This window comes from Aquarana catesbeiana, linkage group LG13 (assembly GCF_042186555.1).
Source record: "Aquarana catesbeiana isolate 2022-GZ linkage group LG13, ASM4218655v1, whole genome shotgun sequence".
In the NCBI taxonomy this organism is placed as follows: Eukaryota; Metazoa; Chordata; class Amphibia; order Anura; family Ranidae; genus Aquarana; species Aquarana catesbeiana.
Window position 1 is genome coordinate 47,094,905 of NC_133336.1, and position 17,493 is coordinate 47,112,397.

Genomic DNA, 17,493 nt, shown 5'->3' on the forward strand with positions numbered 1-17,493 from the left:
AAAGACTGGTAATAGGAAACGTCTTTGAGTTGCACATTATATTTTGTATTTATAGAATCACCTTTCATCTGCACAAAGTCCAGCTGGTGGATAGACTGTAAGAGAGGTCCGTTGTCCAGGTTCAGATCAAAATCAGTTGTCATTCGTGGTGTGAGGGTCCCCTTTCCCCACTGGTCTTCTGTCAGGTGCACTCTCCGAATCAAGGCATCGGATATCTAATGAGACAAAGAAAAGTCCTTCAACTTCTTATTATTTAGGGGGCCTGGGGTGATGACATTGGGTAACAGAATAAAGCCTAGTACACACGGGCTGAATGGTGGGCGACATCGGCCAGTTCAATAAAAAATGGCCGACATTCGACCCGCGTGTATGGCAGCCGGTCCGACAGAAGGCGGCTGTGCATACTGGAAAACCAGCAGTCGAACGACTCCCGCTCAGCGCTCTCAGCCAATGGCAGGAGTGTTCTGATGGGGGGGGGGGAGAACACGATAGAACAGCAGGGGAGATCACTGTACTAACATTGGATTGTCAGTACAGTGGCTCTGATCTGAGCTGTAAAAAACAAATGGTGTATACTAGGCTTAAAGCTGCAGTCCTGGGCTCAGTGTTTTAATATAGTTACATAGTTAGTTAGGTTGAAAAAAAAACAAGTTGATCAAGTTTAACCAATAAAATGGAAAAAAAATAAATCATACAATCCCATATACACAATCCTATACCCACAGGATCACCTCCACCCCCCCCAAAAGAGACAGCCATTAGACAGGCAGCACTCACAACATGAATGGAGATGCTCCAAGTAAGCTTATATTGGACTGTCAGATATAACTATAGTTTGTTTTGTCATTATAATGCTGATGTAATAGAATGAAGGTGTATGCTGGGACCACAGATCTCCTTTAATCTATGGTAACGTATGGTATAGGCAGGGTTGTTGGGGTAGGGTTATTCAACTGCCTTTCCACTTTGAATATAAAATATATACCGGTACACCATGGCAAAATGACTTCTACATATGCTAAAACTGTCTATATGATCAGAACATTATCATTTTCTCATTCTCAGCTTCCTATAGATGTACTACCTGCTACAATCTAATGGCACTCATTAATTATTTTGTACATACATGAGTGGAGAAACTATCTTCTCAAACTGAACGGCTCCAGGTTATTATTTTTCTGCTTTTTATTTAGCACATAGTGCTAGTGGTAAAATTCGATAAGGTATGATCAAAATGCCGGCTCACCTGAAGAAAACCGCTGGGGTCGTTCTCCTTAATGACCTCCAGGCAATACTCCATCAGTCCAGTTGTCTGTCGCAGTTTCACTGTACAGTGAGAAATCTGATCCCGAACAACCTAAAATAGACGGAGAAAAATTAGATGAAAGCAAACCGCAAATCAACATCTTTAACCCCTATTTTGCAGTATGTCAATGATGGACCAGTAGCAGGTGGCAGAATCAACGAACTGAATGACCACTGACCCAACCACTAAACCTGTATATAACGTGATTTACTGAGCCGCCACTTTAAAGGCATTTCACACTTTCAAGGTTTTCGTTGTTGTAACTACTGTAGGTATTAGGGAAGAATAAGACATGTGTCCTAATCTACCTCTCCTCTGAAACGTGATCTTCGGTTGGACCACTTTACAGAGACAACTAACAGGTGGTGAGGAGGCGATGTGATGCTTCCTTGCCGCCTGTTCTAACCCCATTTATGCCAAGAAACGTGCTGCAACCACGTGTATGTGGCACTTCCCTGTTCGCCTGAATGTGTCACGTTGATTGCTACATTTTGGGTAGTTTTTGCCTTGAAGCATCCCGATAGAAGCATGTAAACACCCCATAAAGTGTTACTAAACCCAGGACCCTGCATCCACAATTTCTGGTCCCCCACAGTACACAGAACATGGAAATGCAATTATTTTAGTAAATATAAACTGCTAATTACCTTTTCTCATCAGCAGTATATAGCAGTCTTGTGACTTCTAGCAGTGCCTAGTTAAAGCCTGTAGGAGGAGTTTTAATTTTCCCCTGATTGTCCTATCAGGATCCAGGACCCCTGACCCTCTCTCTGGACAGTGCTGATTGGCCCTGTGCTGATCACATGCACGCTCCCAAGAAAAAAAATCTCTTTAGCAATACACACCAAATTGAGCATGTGCAGAGTGCCTCCAAGGCTCTGTTCTATCAGGAAATGGTTTGGGGACAGTGGAAGTAGGGGAGGATCAGAGAAGACAGGATCAAACAGCCTTTTTGCACAATGCAGACTATTAACCCCTTAGGTTCCACAGTGAGTATAACAAGAATGCTTCACTGCATATACAGACTGATTTTACTGTTGTGGGTTTAGTGACACTTTAAGAGGTTGGGGGGGGGGGGTTCACAAAAGCACATTTTCACCATTCCCCAACCGCACGTCTAAATGAGGCCTAAGTGTAGTTATATTCCCTGAGGTGTTTATTTGCATTACCTTAATGGGCTCACATGTTATGGTAGCAGTTTGTGCTGTCATGTCTGATCGATTCCCCTATGTCCATGTATTCATTCACCTAGCTTGGCCCTGTTCACTAAAGGAACAGGCAACTTCTTGTTTCGGGTCCAAATCCATGCATCACCATTTCCTCTGTGCGGCATCACAAATGTGGGAGTGCTAATCGTATGAAACTGCATGTTGATCTCTGCCTGCTTGTGGCTATGTCAGATCTAATTACTGTTTAGCTCTCCCCTGCAAAATGCTATAGACTGGGAGACCTGGGGATTGTGGGATATGTAGTTTCTTGGCAGGAAGTGTCATCTCTCACACTACAGACAGCGGTCATGCATTAACCTGTGCAGTGCCATTCAGCACACTTCATGTTTTTTTTTCCCATCAAATACTTTATTGATCCTTTCATTATACAACAAAAACTCCAAAACACACATAATCATTACCCCCAAATACCCCCATCCGAATACAACTCCAAAAAAAACTTCATGTTTAGACACAAACTAAAACTCCTGACAAAGGAATATCAAGATTTACTCTACTATACTGTGCATACAGGCCAACAAATGACACAATGAAACTACATGATCAGTACACATCTTATGCAGGTCAAAAATACAAGGCGCAGGTAGGAAGGTTTATAATGCCTTTAACATACAGGCAGCGGTTTGTACAGTCTGTAAAAGGTACATAGGGCATGCCTACACTATAAAAGTTATTGCCTCTCCCTTCCAGCTTCTGAGTCAAGTGATGATTGTAATGTATTATTCTTCACCAGCAAAATATTAACCAGTTGGCTGACCAGATGGTCGGGTGGGACATTCGTCGTTCCAGGTGGACTTCATATGACTCCCACCCTGAACGCGCCTGTTGCCCACCCTTCCCCTTCCATGGGCTGCGCTGCGGCGCAATCTCCCACCCTCTCTCCGGTGGACACATCAGATGACTAATCAATGTACTGTCCGCTGCCAGTACCATGTGGTCACTGTGACCAATCACAGCTGATCGCATGACAATTGTACACAATGAATGGCTTTAATTCGTGCCATTCATTGCATACTATTGTGTTGATCTCTATTGTGAATGGTCACAGTGATCACATGGTACAGACAGGGCCAATCACAGCCCATCTGTACCATGTGATTAGCTGTGGCCAATCACAGCTAACCACAATAGCAAACACTGAATGAATCAATTTAATTCAGTAAAAAATGGTTGCTTATAACAGTAAAATTCGCTGGTATCAGCAATCATAATGTGTAAAAAAAAAAATCAAAAAAATCCTGATCACTTCCCCAGAGTAGTAGTACAATGTTACTATGGTAACACTGTATTGCTCTGGTCACAGTGTGTTAACAAAATGTGAAAAAAAGAAAGAAAAGTAATAATAAAAAAGAAAAAAAATGGAAATAAATAATAATTATTTTTTGTAACACATTGTCACCAGTCCCTGTCCCTGATCATCACCACACCAGTTATATGATAATACTGCACTGGTGACAGCATGTTAAAAAAAATGTGCAAAAAACATTTTTTTTAATTTCTTAATTTTCCAAGGAATTGTGACAAAAATTTTTTTTTAAAAAACTTGCCATGCCTCTTACTAAATACCTTGGACTGTCTACTTTCCAAAAAGGGGTCATTAGGGAAATATCTGTACTGTCCTGGCATTTTCAGGCCTCAAGAAATGAGATAGTCCTTCAGTACATCAGGATTGATCGATTTTCAGATATATCCCATAGTCTGTGGAGTCTATAACTTTCACACAGACTAAATAATATACACTGATTTGGGTTATCGTTATCATCAGCTCCATCTAATGGTCATAATGTGTAATTTTCCTAATACATGCTGTATAAAGAATAACATTTGGCCTAGAGAGAAAACAGTGTAAATACATTACATTTTTTATTTACTAATCAATAGCAGTGTTTTCCTCTTGTGGGTGAAATGGTACCTCGGTATCTTGCTGGTAGATTAAGCTGTAACAGAAAAGCTGCTTTTTTTTTTTTTTTTTCTTGGATTCGATTTACCATTTGATCCCCCGAGCCTCCCAGTTTGCCCACGGCAATTTTCCACCTCCAATGAAATCTTTTCGGATTCAGACTTAAAATCCGATAGAAGGAGATTAATTATATAATATTGCGGGCTGCGAGTTACACGAGGTGAGCGGCGTAATGCTCGCTGTTGCCTGGAATGAAATATGTATCGCTCGCTGGGGAGCGGTAACGCGGAAAAAAAACATAAAAGATGCAGAAGAAAGGGGAAAGCTGGATGCTGGGAGTCTCAGGAGAGCGGGAAGCCTGGCGAGAGCGGATTCTGCTGCCACACAACAGACGGTGTTTGTTTACTGCAACAGAATCGTTCTGTACAGAGGGATTGCTTTACTAATAATGGCATTCACCTGAAGCCACATACATTAAATTACCAAAAGTATTGGGACGCCTGCCTTTACACAGACATGAACTTAATTGGCATCCCACTCTTAGTCCGCAGGGCCCACCCTTTGCAGCTATAACAGCTTCAACTCTTCTGGGAATGCTGTCCACAAGATTTAAGAATGTGTCTATGGGAATGATTGACCATTCTTCCAGAAGCGCATTTGTGAGGTCAGGAGCTGATGTTGGATGAGAAGGCCTGGTTCTCAGTCTCCGCTCTAATTCATCCTATCGAGTTGAGGTCAGGACTCTGTGCAGGCCAATCAAGTTCTTCCACCCCAAACTCACTCATTCATGTCCTCATCCTTCAGGCTCAGCTGATCACAGCGGCCCAATTACAGCGGTCCTTTACCACGTGATCAGCTGTCAGCCAATGACAGCTGATCACATAATGTAAACACAAGACAGTTATCGGCTTTTCTTTCCTCGCGCTGACAGCAAGCGTGAGGAGAGGAGAAGGAAGACGATAACCAGCTTGCTTTAAAGGGACATCGGCACTGATAATCTTACTTACTACTGGGAAGCTGCAACTGTAGGCATCATCCTGGTACCGTTTTATAGAGCTGGCAGTCGGCTCTCTTGTAAAATCAATTCTAGCAGCTAACTAGCAGCTGAATTGCTTTTACAAGCAGTGGGAGGAGGGGACGCCCCTCCTTCCGGGGCTTTACTGGGATCTCTCGTCCCACCGGGAGTACCGATCGACCAACTGACACTTCCGCCGGCCGATCGCAGAGCCGAAAAAAACACCGGATCGGCTTTGTTTGGCTCTATGATATAGTAACCTGGAAGTAATGACCTTACATTACTTCTGGTCTACCCGGATGTAAACAGCGCCATTTAAAAAAAAAAAAAAAAAAAAAGCATTTGATCACACCAATCCTAGTGTGATCAAATGCTTTTAAGGGCAGAGGAGTACTCTCCATAAAGAGTACCTGTCACATGCCTTTTGCTGCCACAAGGGATGTTTACATTCCTTGTGACAGCAATAAAAGTGATCCAAACAAAAAATTAAAATTATAAGGGACAGTGTAAAAAAAAAAAAAAATATATATATATATATATTTTTTTTTAAAGTGCCCCTGTCTCCCTGCGCAAAGGCAAACGCATGCGTTGGTCCCGCACGCACGCAAACAGTGATTGTCCCACACATGTGAGGTATCACTGCAAATGTCAGATCATTGGCAGTAATTATAGCAACAGACCTTCTCTGCAACTCTAAAGTAGTAACCTATAAAAGTTTTTAAAGCGTCGCCTATGGATAGTAAAACTCACATAGTCTGTCGCCGCTGCATTGGCGTGCGCAATTTTAAAGCGTGACATGTTTGGCATTTGGGGTCAACCGACTAGAAGTCTTTGGGTTTACATCTATGTTAACCTTTGTGTATAAGAAGTAGATTTGCAGTATATCACCCACCTTCAGTTTGTGTTCATGCTCCTTGTTTACCCGGGCGAGAAGCTGGACCTTTCTCCTGTTTAGGGCATCGATCAGGGCGTCACACTGGGCCACCAGACAGGCCTCGAACTCCACACTGTTTTCCTGCGTCACATGTAAGAAAAAAATATGGAAAATATGGCACCACAAATAGGCACGTTCCACCGCAGTACAGAAAAAGGACAAGGTGGCCTCTCCATGACATGGGCTTTATATTAACGTATGATGAAGACCAATGCCCATGCCGCTTGTTTTGGGAGAAGGCCCTCCAATTTTTACTAATGTGACTGTTATGGGTGTCCACACTAAAAAAAAAAAAAAGTAAAATGTCCCTGCTGTATATACAGCATTGATTGTTTTTCCCATTAATAATTAATAACTCTGTCCAAACTGTCCTGACATGTCCTTAACAACAACCCCAGTGACCTGACATTTGTCTGCTGCAGTTAAGCAACATAGCTAGATCACTTCCCTGCCCTCAGTCTGTGATTGGACAGTGAAGGAACAACAACAAACTGAGGAAGTCATCCTTCTGCTCTTTCCTCCTGTCAGCATGTTTCTTGTCAGCACATGTGAAGACAGGGCTCCTGATTGGCCCCAAGTCTGCCTATGATTTTCCAGCCTGAGTGTAATCCCCTGGATCCGGAGTCTCCTAACTTTTTAGTATATTTGTACATTTGACCCCCAGAGTCCTGCTTACATCAAGGTCCCTATCAGAGTCTTTCTTACATCAGAGCCCCCTTTACATTAAGGTCTCCATCAGAGCACCTTTTACATCAAGGTCCCCATCAGAGCCCCCTTTACATTAAGGTCCCCATCAGAGCCCCTTTTATATCAAGGTCCCCATCAGAGTCACCCCTGTACATCAGGGTCCCTCTCAGAACCACATTTACATCAAGGTCCCCATCAGAGCCCTTTCTACATCAGAGTCTCCATCAAAGTTCACCTTACACCGCATCCCAATCAGAACTTCAGAGTCCCCATCAGAGCCTTCCTTATATCAAATTCCCCATTAGATCCCCCCTTACATTGGAGTCCCCATCAGAGCCCCCACTACATCAGGGTCCCCTTCAGAGCCCCCACTACAACAGGGTCCCCATCAGTGTCCCCATCAGAGCCCCCTCTACATCAGGGTCCCCATCAGAGCCACCTTTACATAACGGTCCCCATCAGAGTCCCCCCTTACATCAGGGTCCCCATCAGTGTCCCCCTTACATTAGAGTCCCCTCTACATCAAGGTCCCCATCAGAGCCCTTTCTACATCAAAGTCTCTATCAAAGTCTGCCTTACACCACATCCCAATCAGAGCTTCCCTTACATAGGAGTCACCATCAGAGCCCTCATTATATCAGAGCCCCTTTTTGATCCACCCTTACATTAGGGTCCCCATCAGAGCCCCCTCTACATCAGGGTCTTCATCAGTATCCCCCTTATCAGTCGGAATTTAGAGCCCCCCTTTACATCAGAGCCCCCCTTACATCAGAGTCCCCCTTACATTAGAGTCCCTATCAGAGCCCCCCTTACCCATCAGAGCCCCCCTTACATTAGGGTCCCTATCAGAGCCCCCCTTACAGCAGAGCCCCATGTTACATGGGGGGGGGGGGGGGGGCGAATTGAAGACCATGGGCAGCCTCTGCTGACCTTAATCCTCAATCTGTGCAAGTTAAGGATATAATACTGACCCTAGCCATGGCCCAGATAAAATAGTGGGCCGGTTGTGGCCCACAGGCCTTAGTTTGGAGACACCTACTCTGGATTACAAGAGGTTGAAATTAAAGTGATTGTAAAGTCTCATTTTTTTTTTTCCTATAAAATAACAAACATGTTATACTTAACTCCCATGTGCGGTGGTTTTAAACAAAGCAGCCCGGATCTTCCTCTTCTTGGGTGCTTCTTCTGAGCTCCTAGCCCCTCCCTCCTGTTGAGTGCCCCCACAGGAAGCAGCTTGCTATGGGGGCACCAAAGCCAAGCTGCAGCTCCGTACGTCCATTCAGACACAGAGCTGCGTTTTGGCTCGCCTCCTCTCTCTCCTGATTGGCTAACTGACTTTGATTGACAGCATCGGGAGCCAATCAGAAGGGAGAGTCCTGGACTGAGACACTTGTGGACATCGCTGGACAGAGATGGGGCTCAGGTAAGTATTAGGGGGGCTGAGGGGGGCTGCTGCATACAGAAAGCTTTTAATCTTAATGCATAGAATCCATGAACTGCTTGCCGACCAGCCGCCGTCATTATACTGCAGCAGGTCGGCACGATCCCGCGAGCCGTCGTAGCTATACGTCAGCTGGCGGGATCGGGATAGCAGGTGTGCACGCGCCGCGGGACTGCCGATGCTCATGGCCGATGGTCGCGATGACCGCCGGCCACGAGCGATCGCGGGCACGAGAGGCAGAACAGGTAACACACATCCCTGTTCTGTTCTGTGAGGAGTGACAGATCGTGTGTTCTTAATAACTAGGAACAACGATCTGTCATTTCCTCTAGGTCAGTCCCCTCCCCCTACAGTTAGAAACACACACAGGGAACACAGTTAACCCCTTGATCGCCCCCTAGTGTTAACCACTTCCCTGCCAGTGACATTTTTACAGTAATCAGTGCATTTTTACAGTAATCAGTGCATTTTTATAGCACTGATCGCTGTATAAATGACAATGGTCCCAAAAATGTGTCAAAAGTGTCTGATCTGTCTGAGATGAACAAGATAGTTACCACCGCTCTAGGTGACCGGGTTCAAGCTTCCCGTCCTCCGCTGTGTGGATGATTGTGAGAGCCCCAGGTGCCGGCAATTGCTATTCCAATGGTATGTGTGTGATGGAAAAATCTGGACAGCCGCACTCCGGATTGGAAAAGTGAAAAATAAAATCCTCTTTATTGAAAAAGTAATAACATGATTAAAATCCGTACATGGCTTTGTTGGGATAATGCAGCATAACCGCTAACGCGTTTCACGCTCCCATAGAGCGCTTACTCATAGCACACAGCTATGAGTAAGCGCTCTATGGGAGCGTGAAACGCGTTAGCGGTTATGCTGCATTATCCCAACAAAGCCATGTACGGATTTTAATCATGTTATTACTTTTTCAATAAAGAGGATTTTATTTTTCACTTTTCCAATCCGGAGTGCGGCTGTCCAGATTTTTCCATCACACACATGTCTGATCTGTCTGCTATAATGTCGCTGTCGCAGATCGCCTCCATTACTAGTAAAAAAAAATAATGATAATAAAAATGCTATAAATATATCCCCTATTTTGTAGACGCTATAACTTGTGCGCAAACCAATCAATATACGCTTATTGCGATTTTTTGTTACCAAAAATATGTAGAAGAATACATATCTGCCTAAATTGAGAAAAAATTCGCTTTTTAAAAAAAAAAAATGGGGATATTTATTATTGCAAAAAATACAACATATTGGGGGTTATTTACTAAAGGCAAATCCACTTTGCACTACAAGTGCACTTCAGTGCTCTGAAAGTGCAATCTCTGTAGATCTGAGGGAGACATGCAAGGAAAATAAAAAACAGCATTTTAGCTTGTACATGTTTGGATGATAAAATCAGCAGAGCTTCCCCTCATTTTGGATCTTCCCCTCAGATCTACAGCGACTGCACTTCCAAGTGCACTTTCAAGTGCATTTGCAGTGCACTTGTATTGCAAAGTGGATTTGCCTTTAGTAAATCAACCCCATTGTGTTTTTTTTTTTCAAAATTGTCGCTCTTTTTTTGTTTATAGCGCAAAAAATAAAAACCACAGAGATGATCGAATACCACCAAAAGAAAACTTTATTTGTAGGGAAAAAAGGACGTCAGTTTTGTTTGGGTACAACTTCGCATGACCGCGCAATTGTCAGTTAAAGCAACGCAGTGCCGGATCGCAAAAAATGGCCTGGTCATTCAGCAGCCAAATCTTCCGGGGCTGAAGTGGTTAAGATAAAAAAAACCTTCTGCCTTTACAACTCCACAAGTCAAAAATATGCATTTATATAAGTTGTATTTAAAATACATTTGAATTTTTTTTTTTTTTAATAAACACATAACCAGGGTGGATCTGATTTAAATCACTAGTAAAAAGGCTTTATTTAAATCAACTCGATTTAAATCATAATTTTTAAAGAGCAACTGTCATCTCTGGCTCCTCTGACCCGCTGTTGACTCACCGACAGTCACATTCACTTTAATGGGACGGCTGGTGATGCAGCAGTGACACAACAAGGTGAGGGACGTGGCGGCAGCAGGTGAGTGGATGACCACTAACAGGCGCTGCCATGATGGATCTGAAATGACAGGTGCTCTTTAAATGTAAGGGCTTATTCTTGCTGGTAGTTAAAATCTTTAATATTTGCAAAAAAAATGAAGGTTTCCTATTTAGAATAATAAGCTGTCATGTTAGTAAAACAGATATCAGAACCGATTCAATCATACAGTTTGTAGTGTACAAAGATTTGCAAAACAATGGGGAAAAGGAATATTCCTGAACTTTGTTTTATCTCATGGTTACTGTGAAATTGTGTGAATGCATCAATGAAGTGCATGTTATCTCAGCTTGCAGAGCTTGGATTCATTGAATGAGTTTACCAAAAATGTAAATATTGCTTCTAAATCATTCTGTAATGTAATGCTGATTTGTTTAATAAAATTTTCTGTTAAAAAAAAAAAAAATGTAAATATTGCAGAATATACAGCCTCATGCTACATAATTAAGCTCCATTTCATGCTGAATAAACTAAATTATTATTGTATCTTAAATAGAAATAGAAAATAATAGAAATAATAATAGAAATAAAAATATATCTATATAAAAGCATTTTATTAAAATAAATTTGATCAAAATCAAAAAAATCAGATTTAAATACAAAAAATCAAATTTTTTTGATTTTTTCTTTTAAATCATCAATTTTTATTGACTCTGCACATAACTGTATTTATTGTTGTTTTAAACGTCGATGCATTCAATTATGTTTGAACCTAGAGTAATAATTACCGTAATTATGGGGGGTTTAAAAACTGGAGAAATTCAAGCAAAGATCAAAGCAACCAACCGGAATTTATTTTTATTTTTCCATAATATATGGAACCCAACTGGACAACATTAGCAACAACTGTCTTTAAAGCAAAACTTTTTTTCATTTTGGATAGAGTAAGGGAGGGTTATAACCCCTGGCTGTTTTTTTTTTTTTTTGTTGCCATCTGTGTCCCCTATGTGGAAATTTCCCTTCACTTCCTTTCTCATAGCCAAACAGGAAGTGAGAGCAAATCCCTTCAAAATGAGGGAATCCCTGGTTGTCCCCAGAACTAGCGTCCCCATTGGAAGATTCTCCCTATATTCCTGTACTGGTGACAACCCAAAATTTGTGATTTTCTCTCACTTTATTCCCAGTGATAACGATAAACAGGACAAATAAAGAGGGTGAATCTCCCTTATGGGGGCACAGACAGCAATAAAAAACGGTGTTCTAATCCCTCTCTAGCAAAAAAAAAACAATGCCTTTAACTTTAATTTAATATTATTTTCTTTTTTCCAGTTTTCATGATCTCCCCCGTCAGCTGAAACATTTGTACCTGGATATGCTGTACCATATTTCTTAGCTGAACCAGGAACTCTTTGGCCTCCTTCGCTCGATCAGACAATCCATTCAGGGCCTGGGACAGCTGGCTCTGTAAGGAGACAAATAAATGGTTAGGTGATCACAACCGCGGGAAGTGGAACTAAACCCTCCTATCTGTTCTTCTGGAGAGATGAAGACATTACCGGGGGAGTTCTGGGGTCTCTGAGAGAGCTAATAAATACTTGAATATGTTACTCGTTATTTAGCATCATGTACTTGACATTAAAAAAAACCTATGCTAGGTCCACAAGCTTCATCATTAAGCCCTGGTTCACATTGGTACGGTCAAGTCGCATGTCGAATCGGCGGCAATTGCCGGCAATGGCGCCATCCTAATAGGTGTACCGCTGCATTTGCGGCGCCGCACCGATTTCAAAAAGTAGTTTCTGTACTACTTTCTGTACTACTTTCTGTACTACTTTTTGCGACTTCGGGCTGCGATTTACATTGACATCTGTGCAGAAACCTGCACAGATGTCTCTGAAATCGCAGCCGAAATCGGACTGATCTGCAAAACAATGGGATAAAGGAACATTCCTGAACTTTGTTTTATCTCATGGTTACTGTGAAATTGTGTGAATGCATCAATGCAGTGCATGTTATCTCAGCTTGCAGAGCTTGGATTCATTGAATGAGTTTACCAAAAATGTAAATATTGCAGAATATACAGCCTCATGCTACATAACTAAGCTCCATTTCATGCTGAATAAACTAAATTATTAATATATCTTAAATAGAAAATAATAGAAATAATAATAGAAATAAAAAACGATATCTTTAGATAGATGTTTACTCCAAAAGCATTTTATTAAAATAAATGTGATCAAAATAAAAAAAATCTGATTTAAATAAAAAAAATCTGATTTAAATAAAAAAAATCTGATTTAAATTTAAAAAAATCAGATTTTTTTGATTTTTTTAAAAATGAGCCTGGGCTTAAACGGTGTGAGCTTGTGTGAACTGTGTTTTTTTTTAAAAATGAGCCTAGGCTTAAGCGGATGAGCCTGGGCTTAAAGCGGAGTTCCAACTATGTAATTTTTTTTTTTTTTTTGTACAAATATATTAATGAACATGCTATTATTTATATGACTCACTGTTTAGCGATCGGCGTCCGCTCGATTGCCGATTTAGCTCAAACGATGTCTTTGATTTTTTTTATCCCTGGAATGTTCCATTTTGCTTGTGGGCATGTGAAGCCCACAAGCACTATCCTTCCTGGTTACAGTGCTGCTGCTGGACCAGCATGCACCGGCCCGTTCTCGCGCATGCGCAGTAATGCGCCGTAGCGGCACTGTAAAGTATAAAGGGTTGCCATAACAAAGGGCGGAGGCATCGGAAGTGCCCGCCCCGTTGTTATGGCAACCTAGCCCTTGGCGCAGCCCACTGACTCCTGGGAAATGATGACACACATCTCCCGGGAGCAGTAGCGAGCGGAGGCGCCGAGGGAAGTGACGTCAGGAGCCAAAGTAATGAAGGAGGCAGAATTCGAGGGACCACATAGCAACAGGCATAAAAAGGTAAGTAAAAAAAAAAATTTTTCTCCAAATGTTTATTTTTGAATTATTTCATGCACATTAATGACATTTTTTTTTTTTTTTTTGTGTGGAACTCCACTTTAAGTGGTGTTCCACCTGGGGAAAAAAAAAAATACTGTAGCTGCTGACTTTTAATATATGGACACTTACCTATCCAGGAAGCCTGCGATGTCGGCACCCCAGCAGATTTTCGGATTGGCTGTCGGGTGCTGCTGCCACCATTCATCGTAAGGGGAACCAGCTTTGAAGCTTCATAACCGGTTCCTTACTGTGCATGCGCAAAGCTCACTGTGCTTTCGGCGGCAGAGGAAGGAGGGCCAAACGTCCGAGGGACAATGCCGCAGTGCAGTCTCTCTGAAGTGGGGGCGGGGACCTCTCAAAAACAGGTACCTGTCCCCCCCCCTTCCCCTTGAAAGGTACCAAATGTGGCACCGGAGAGGGGGGGGAAGCAGATCAGCGGAGGTTCCACTTTTGGGTGGAATTCCACTTTAACACCCCACTTTCTGTAATGCAGATCCATGTGCAAAGGGATTCCATTGAAGACACCAGCTCTTCCCTCTTCGAGTCAAATCGAATCACACATAGGACGCTTGATAAGGATTTGTTTTAAGTGTGTTTTGTCGTCATGTTACTTTAATGAATGTTCTGAATTCCCAGACAGATCTCTGAAGAATTAACCCAGACGCCCCTCATTAATTCACCATTAATTAACATGAACTGAGGTTTTGATGTGCTGCGATTCCATCTCCTGGCTGAGATTAATATTCTAAATTACAGTCATGAGAGCAACACCAGTCTGGAGGAATTCAACATTGTGCCTGAATGAAGCCTGGCGTCATATCACTATGAGGACTGCCTATAGGGGCCAATGTCAGCTTCACTGAGGATTTGTCACTTATAATTGAAGAGTCATTTACTATTCACCACTTCAGGATGAGTGGCTGGAACCTTTTATGGAGTAGAGAAGACTTTACAATTCAGGGCCTTCAACTTTGTCAATAATTATAATGCAACATTTTTTATTCATATATATATCTATATATATAAAACACACACTCTATAATGTCAAAAGTATTGGGACGCCTGCCTTTACACGCATATGAACTTTGATAGCATCCAGTCTTATGCCCCGTACACACGGTCGGACTTTGTTCGGACATTCCAACAACAAAATCCTAGGATTTTTTCCGACGGATGTTGGCTCAAACTTGTCTTGCATACACACGGTCACACAAAGTTGTCGGAAAATCCGATCGTTCTGAACGCGGTGACGTAAAACACGTACGTCGGGACTATAAACGGGGCAGTGGCCAATAGCTTTCATCTCTTTATTTATTCTGAGCATGCGTGGCACTTTGTGCGTTGCATTTGTGTACACACGATCGGAAATTCCGACAACGGATTTTGTTGTCGGAAAATTTTATATCCTGCTCTCAAACTTTGTGTGTTAGAAAATCCAATGGAAAATCCGACCGTGTGTACGGGGCAATACACTATATTACCAAAAGTATTGGGACGCCTGCCTTTACACGCACATGAAGTTTAATGGCATGCCAGTCTTAGTCCGTAGGGTTTAATATTGAGTTGGCCCACCCTTTGCAGCTATAACAGCTTCAACTCTTCTGGGAAGGCTGTCCACAAGGTTTAGGAGTGTGTCTATGGGAATGTTTGACCATTCTTCCAGAAGAGCATTTGTGAGGTCAGGCACTGATGTTGGAGAGAAGGCCTGGCTCACTGTCTCTACTCTAATTCATCCCAAAGGTGTTCTATGGGGTTGAGGTCAGGACTCTGTGCAGGCCAGTCAAGTTCCTTCACCTTGCTTTGTGCACTGGTTCGCAGTCATGTTGGAACAGGAAGGGGTCATCCCCAAACTGTTCCCACAAAGTTGAGAGCATGAAATTGTCCAAAATGTCTTGGTATTCTGAGGTCTTAAGATTTCCCTTCACTGGAACTAAGGGACCAAGCCCAACCCCTAAAAAACACCCCCACACCATAATCCTCTCTCCACCAAATGATTTGGACCAGTGCACAAAGCAAGGTCCATAAAGACATGGATAAGCGAGTTTGGGGTGGAGGAACTTGGCTGGTCTGCACAGAGTCCTGACCCCAACCCGATAGAACACTTTTGGGATAAATTAGAGCGGAGACTGCGAGCCAGGCCTTCTCGTCCAACATCAGTGCCTGACTTCACAAATGCGCTTGTGTAGTTGTAGTTTTGTAATAATCCCCCCCCCTATCACTTCCAATCTACTCCCTTGCTTTACAGCAGGCACCCTTATATATTATCCACATGCGCCTGACCATTAGGAGCAGGTATTTCTGATTCTACACAAATAGTATTGTTGTTTTTTGATCTGTCTGTGTTATGCCTTTTAGATCAGCATCTCCCCCTAAAAAAGAATATTCTAGATGAACAAGTGTTCCAGTTTAGGGCAATAGAGGGGCAAAGCAAGAGATTTCAGCATTTGACTTTTATTTAGCACCAGTGTCTTTGGCGTATAAGGTCAGTCTTTATACAGGGAGGGGTAGAGTGAGGGCCACAGGGAGGATTAGTATTAGGATTACAGGAAGGATTAGTGTTGGGGTGACAGGGAGGATTAGTGTGGGAGTGACAGGGAGTATTAGTGTTGGGGTTACAGGAAAGGTTGGTGTTGGAGTGACAGGGAGAATTAGTATTAGGGTACAGGAAGGGTTAATGTTGGATGGACAGGGAGAATTAGCATTGGAGTTTTAGGGAAGGCTAGTGTTAGAGTTACAGAGAGGATTAGTGTTGGAATTACAGGGAGGGTGAGTGTTCCGGGTACAGGGAGGATTTTTGTTGGAGTTACAGGAAGAGTTAGTGTTGGAGTTACATGGAGGGTTAGTGTTGGAGTTTACAGGGAGGGTTAGTGTTGGGTCTATAGGGAGAATAGATGAGTATTACAGGGAGGGCTGGTATTAGGGTTACAAGAGTTGGCATTAGCGTCATAGGGAGGTTAGTGTTAGGCTTGCAGGCAGGGTTATGGTTGGGTTTACAGGGAGGATTAGTGTTGGAGTTACAGGGTGGGTTGGTGTTGGGAGTACAGGGAGGATTAGTGTTGAAGTTATAGGAAGGAATTATGAGTGTTACAGGGAGGACTGGTGTTAGGATTACAGGGAGGGTTAGTGTTAGGATTACAGGGAGGGTTGGTATTAGGATTACAGGTGGGACTGGTGTTAGGATTACAAGGAGGTTTAGTGTTAGGATTGCAGGGAGGGTTGGTGTTAGGAATACAGGTAGGACTGGTGTTAGGATTACAGGCAGGGTTGGTGTTGGGATTACAGGGAGGACTGGTGTTAGGATTACAGGGAGGACTGGTGTTAGGATTACATGGAGGTCTGTTATTAGGATTACAGGTAGGACTGGTGTTAGGATTACAAGGAGGGTTAGTGTTAGGATTACAGGGAGGGTTGGTGTTAGGATTACAGGTAGGACTGGTGTTAGGATTACAGGCAGGGTTGGTATTACAGGTAGGACTGGTGTTAAGATTACAGGGAGGGTTGGTGTTAGGATTACAGGGAGGGTTGGTGTTAGGATTACAGGGAGGGTTAGTGTTAGGATTACAGGTAGGACTGGTGTTAGGATTACAGGGAGGGTTGGTGTTAGGATTACAGGGAGGGTTAGTGTTAGGATTACAGGTAGGACTGGTGTTAGGATTACAGGTAGGACTGGTGTTAGGATTACAGGGAGGGTTGGTGTCAGGATTACAGGTAGGACTGGTGTTAGGATTACAGGGAGGGTTGGTGTCAGGATTACAGGGAGGGTTGGTGTCAGGATTACAGGGAGGGTTGGTGTTAGGATTACAGGGAGGGTTGGTGTCAGGATTACAGGGAGGGTTGGTGTCAGGATTACAGGGAGGTTTGGTGTTAGGATTACAGGGAGGGTTGGTGTTAGGATTACAGGGAGGGTTGGTATTAGGATTACAGTGAATATTAGTGCTAGTGAGTTAGAGTTCCTTGAAGAGTTGGTTA

At 42.9% G+C, this 17,493-nt stretch overlaps 1 protein-coding gene across 11 annotated transcripts in view; it reads right to left on the bottom strand.

The window, feature by feature from the left end:
* TRIM9 (tripartite motif containing 9) overlaps positions 1–17,493 on the bottom strand; it is a 141,992-nt gene that overhangs the window by 56,073 nt on the left and 68,426 nt on the right. For 8 of the 11 annotated variants that reach the window (XM_073609990.1, XM_073609992.1, XM_073609996.1 and 5 more), the window contains exons 2-5: positions 11,920–12,017; positions 6,343–6,472; positions 1,247–1,357; positions 62–215 (exon numbers count right to left, since the gene is read on the bottom strand). In XM_073609990.1, coding sequence (XP_073466091.1) covers positions 62–215; positions 1,247–1,357; positions 6,343–6,472; positions 11,920–12,017 — 493 coding nt within the window. The remainder of the gene's footprint in view (positions 1–61; positions 216–1,246; positions 1,358–6,342; positions 6,473–11,919; positions 12,018–17,493) is intronic. The other 3 variants (XM_073609991.1, XM_073609998.1, XM_073610000.1) reach the window with 1 other exon arrangement.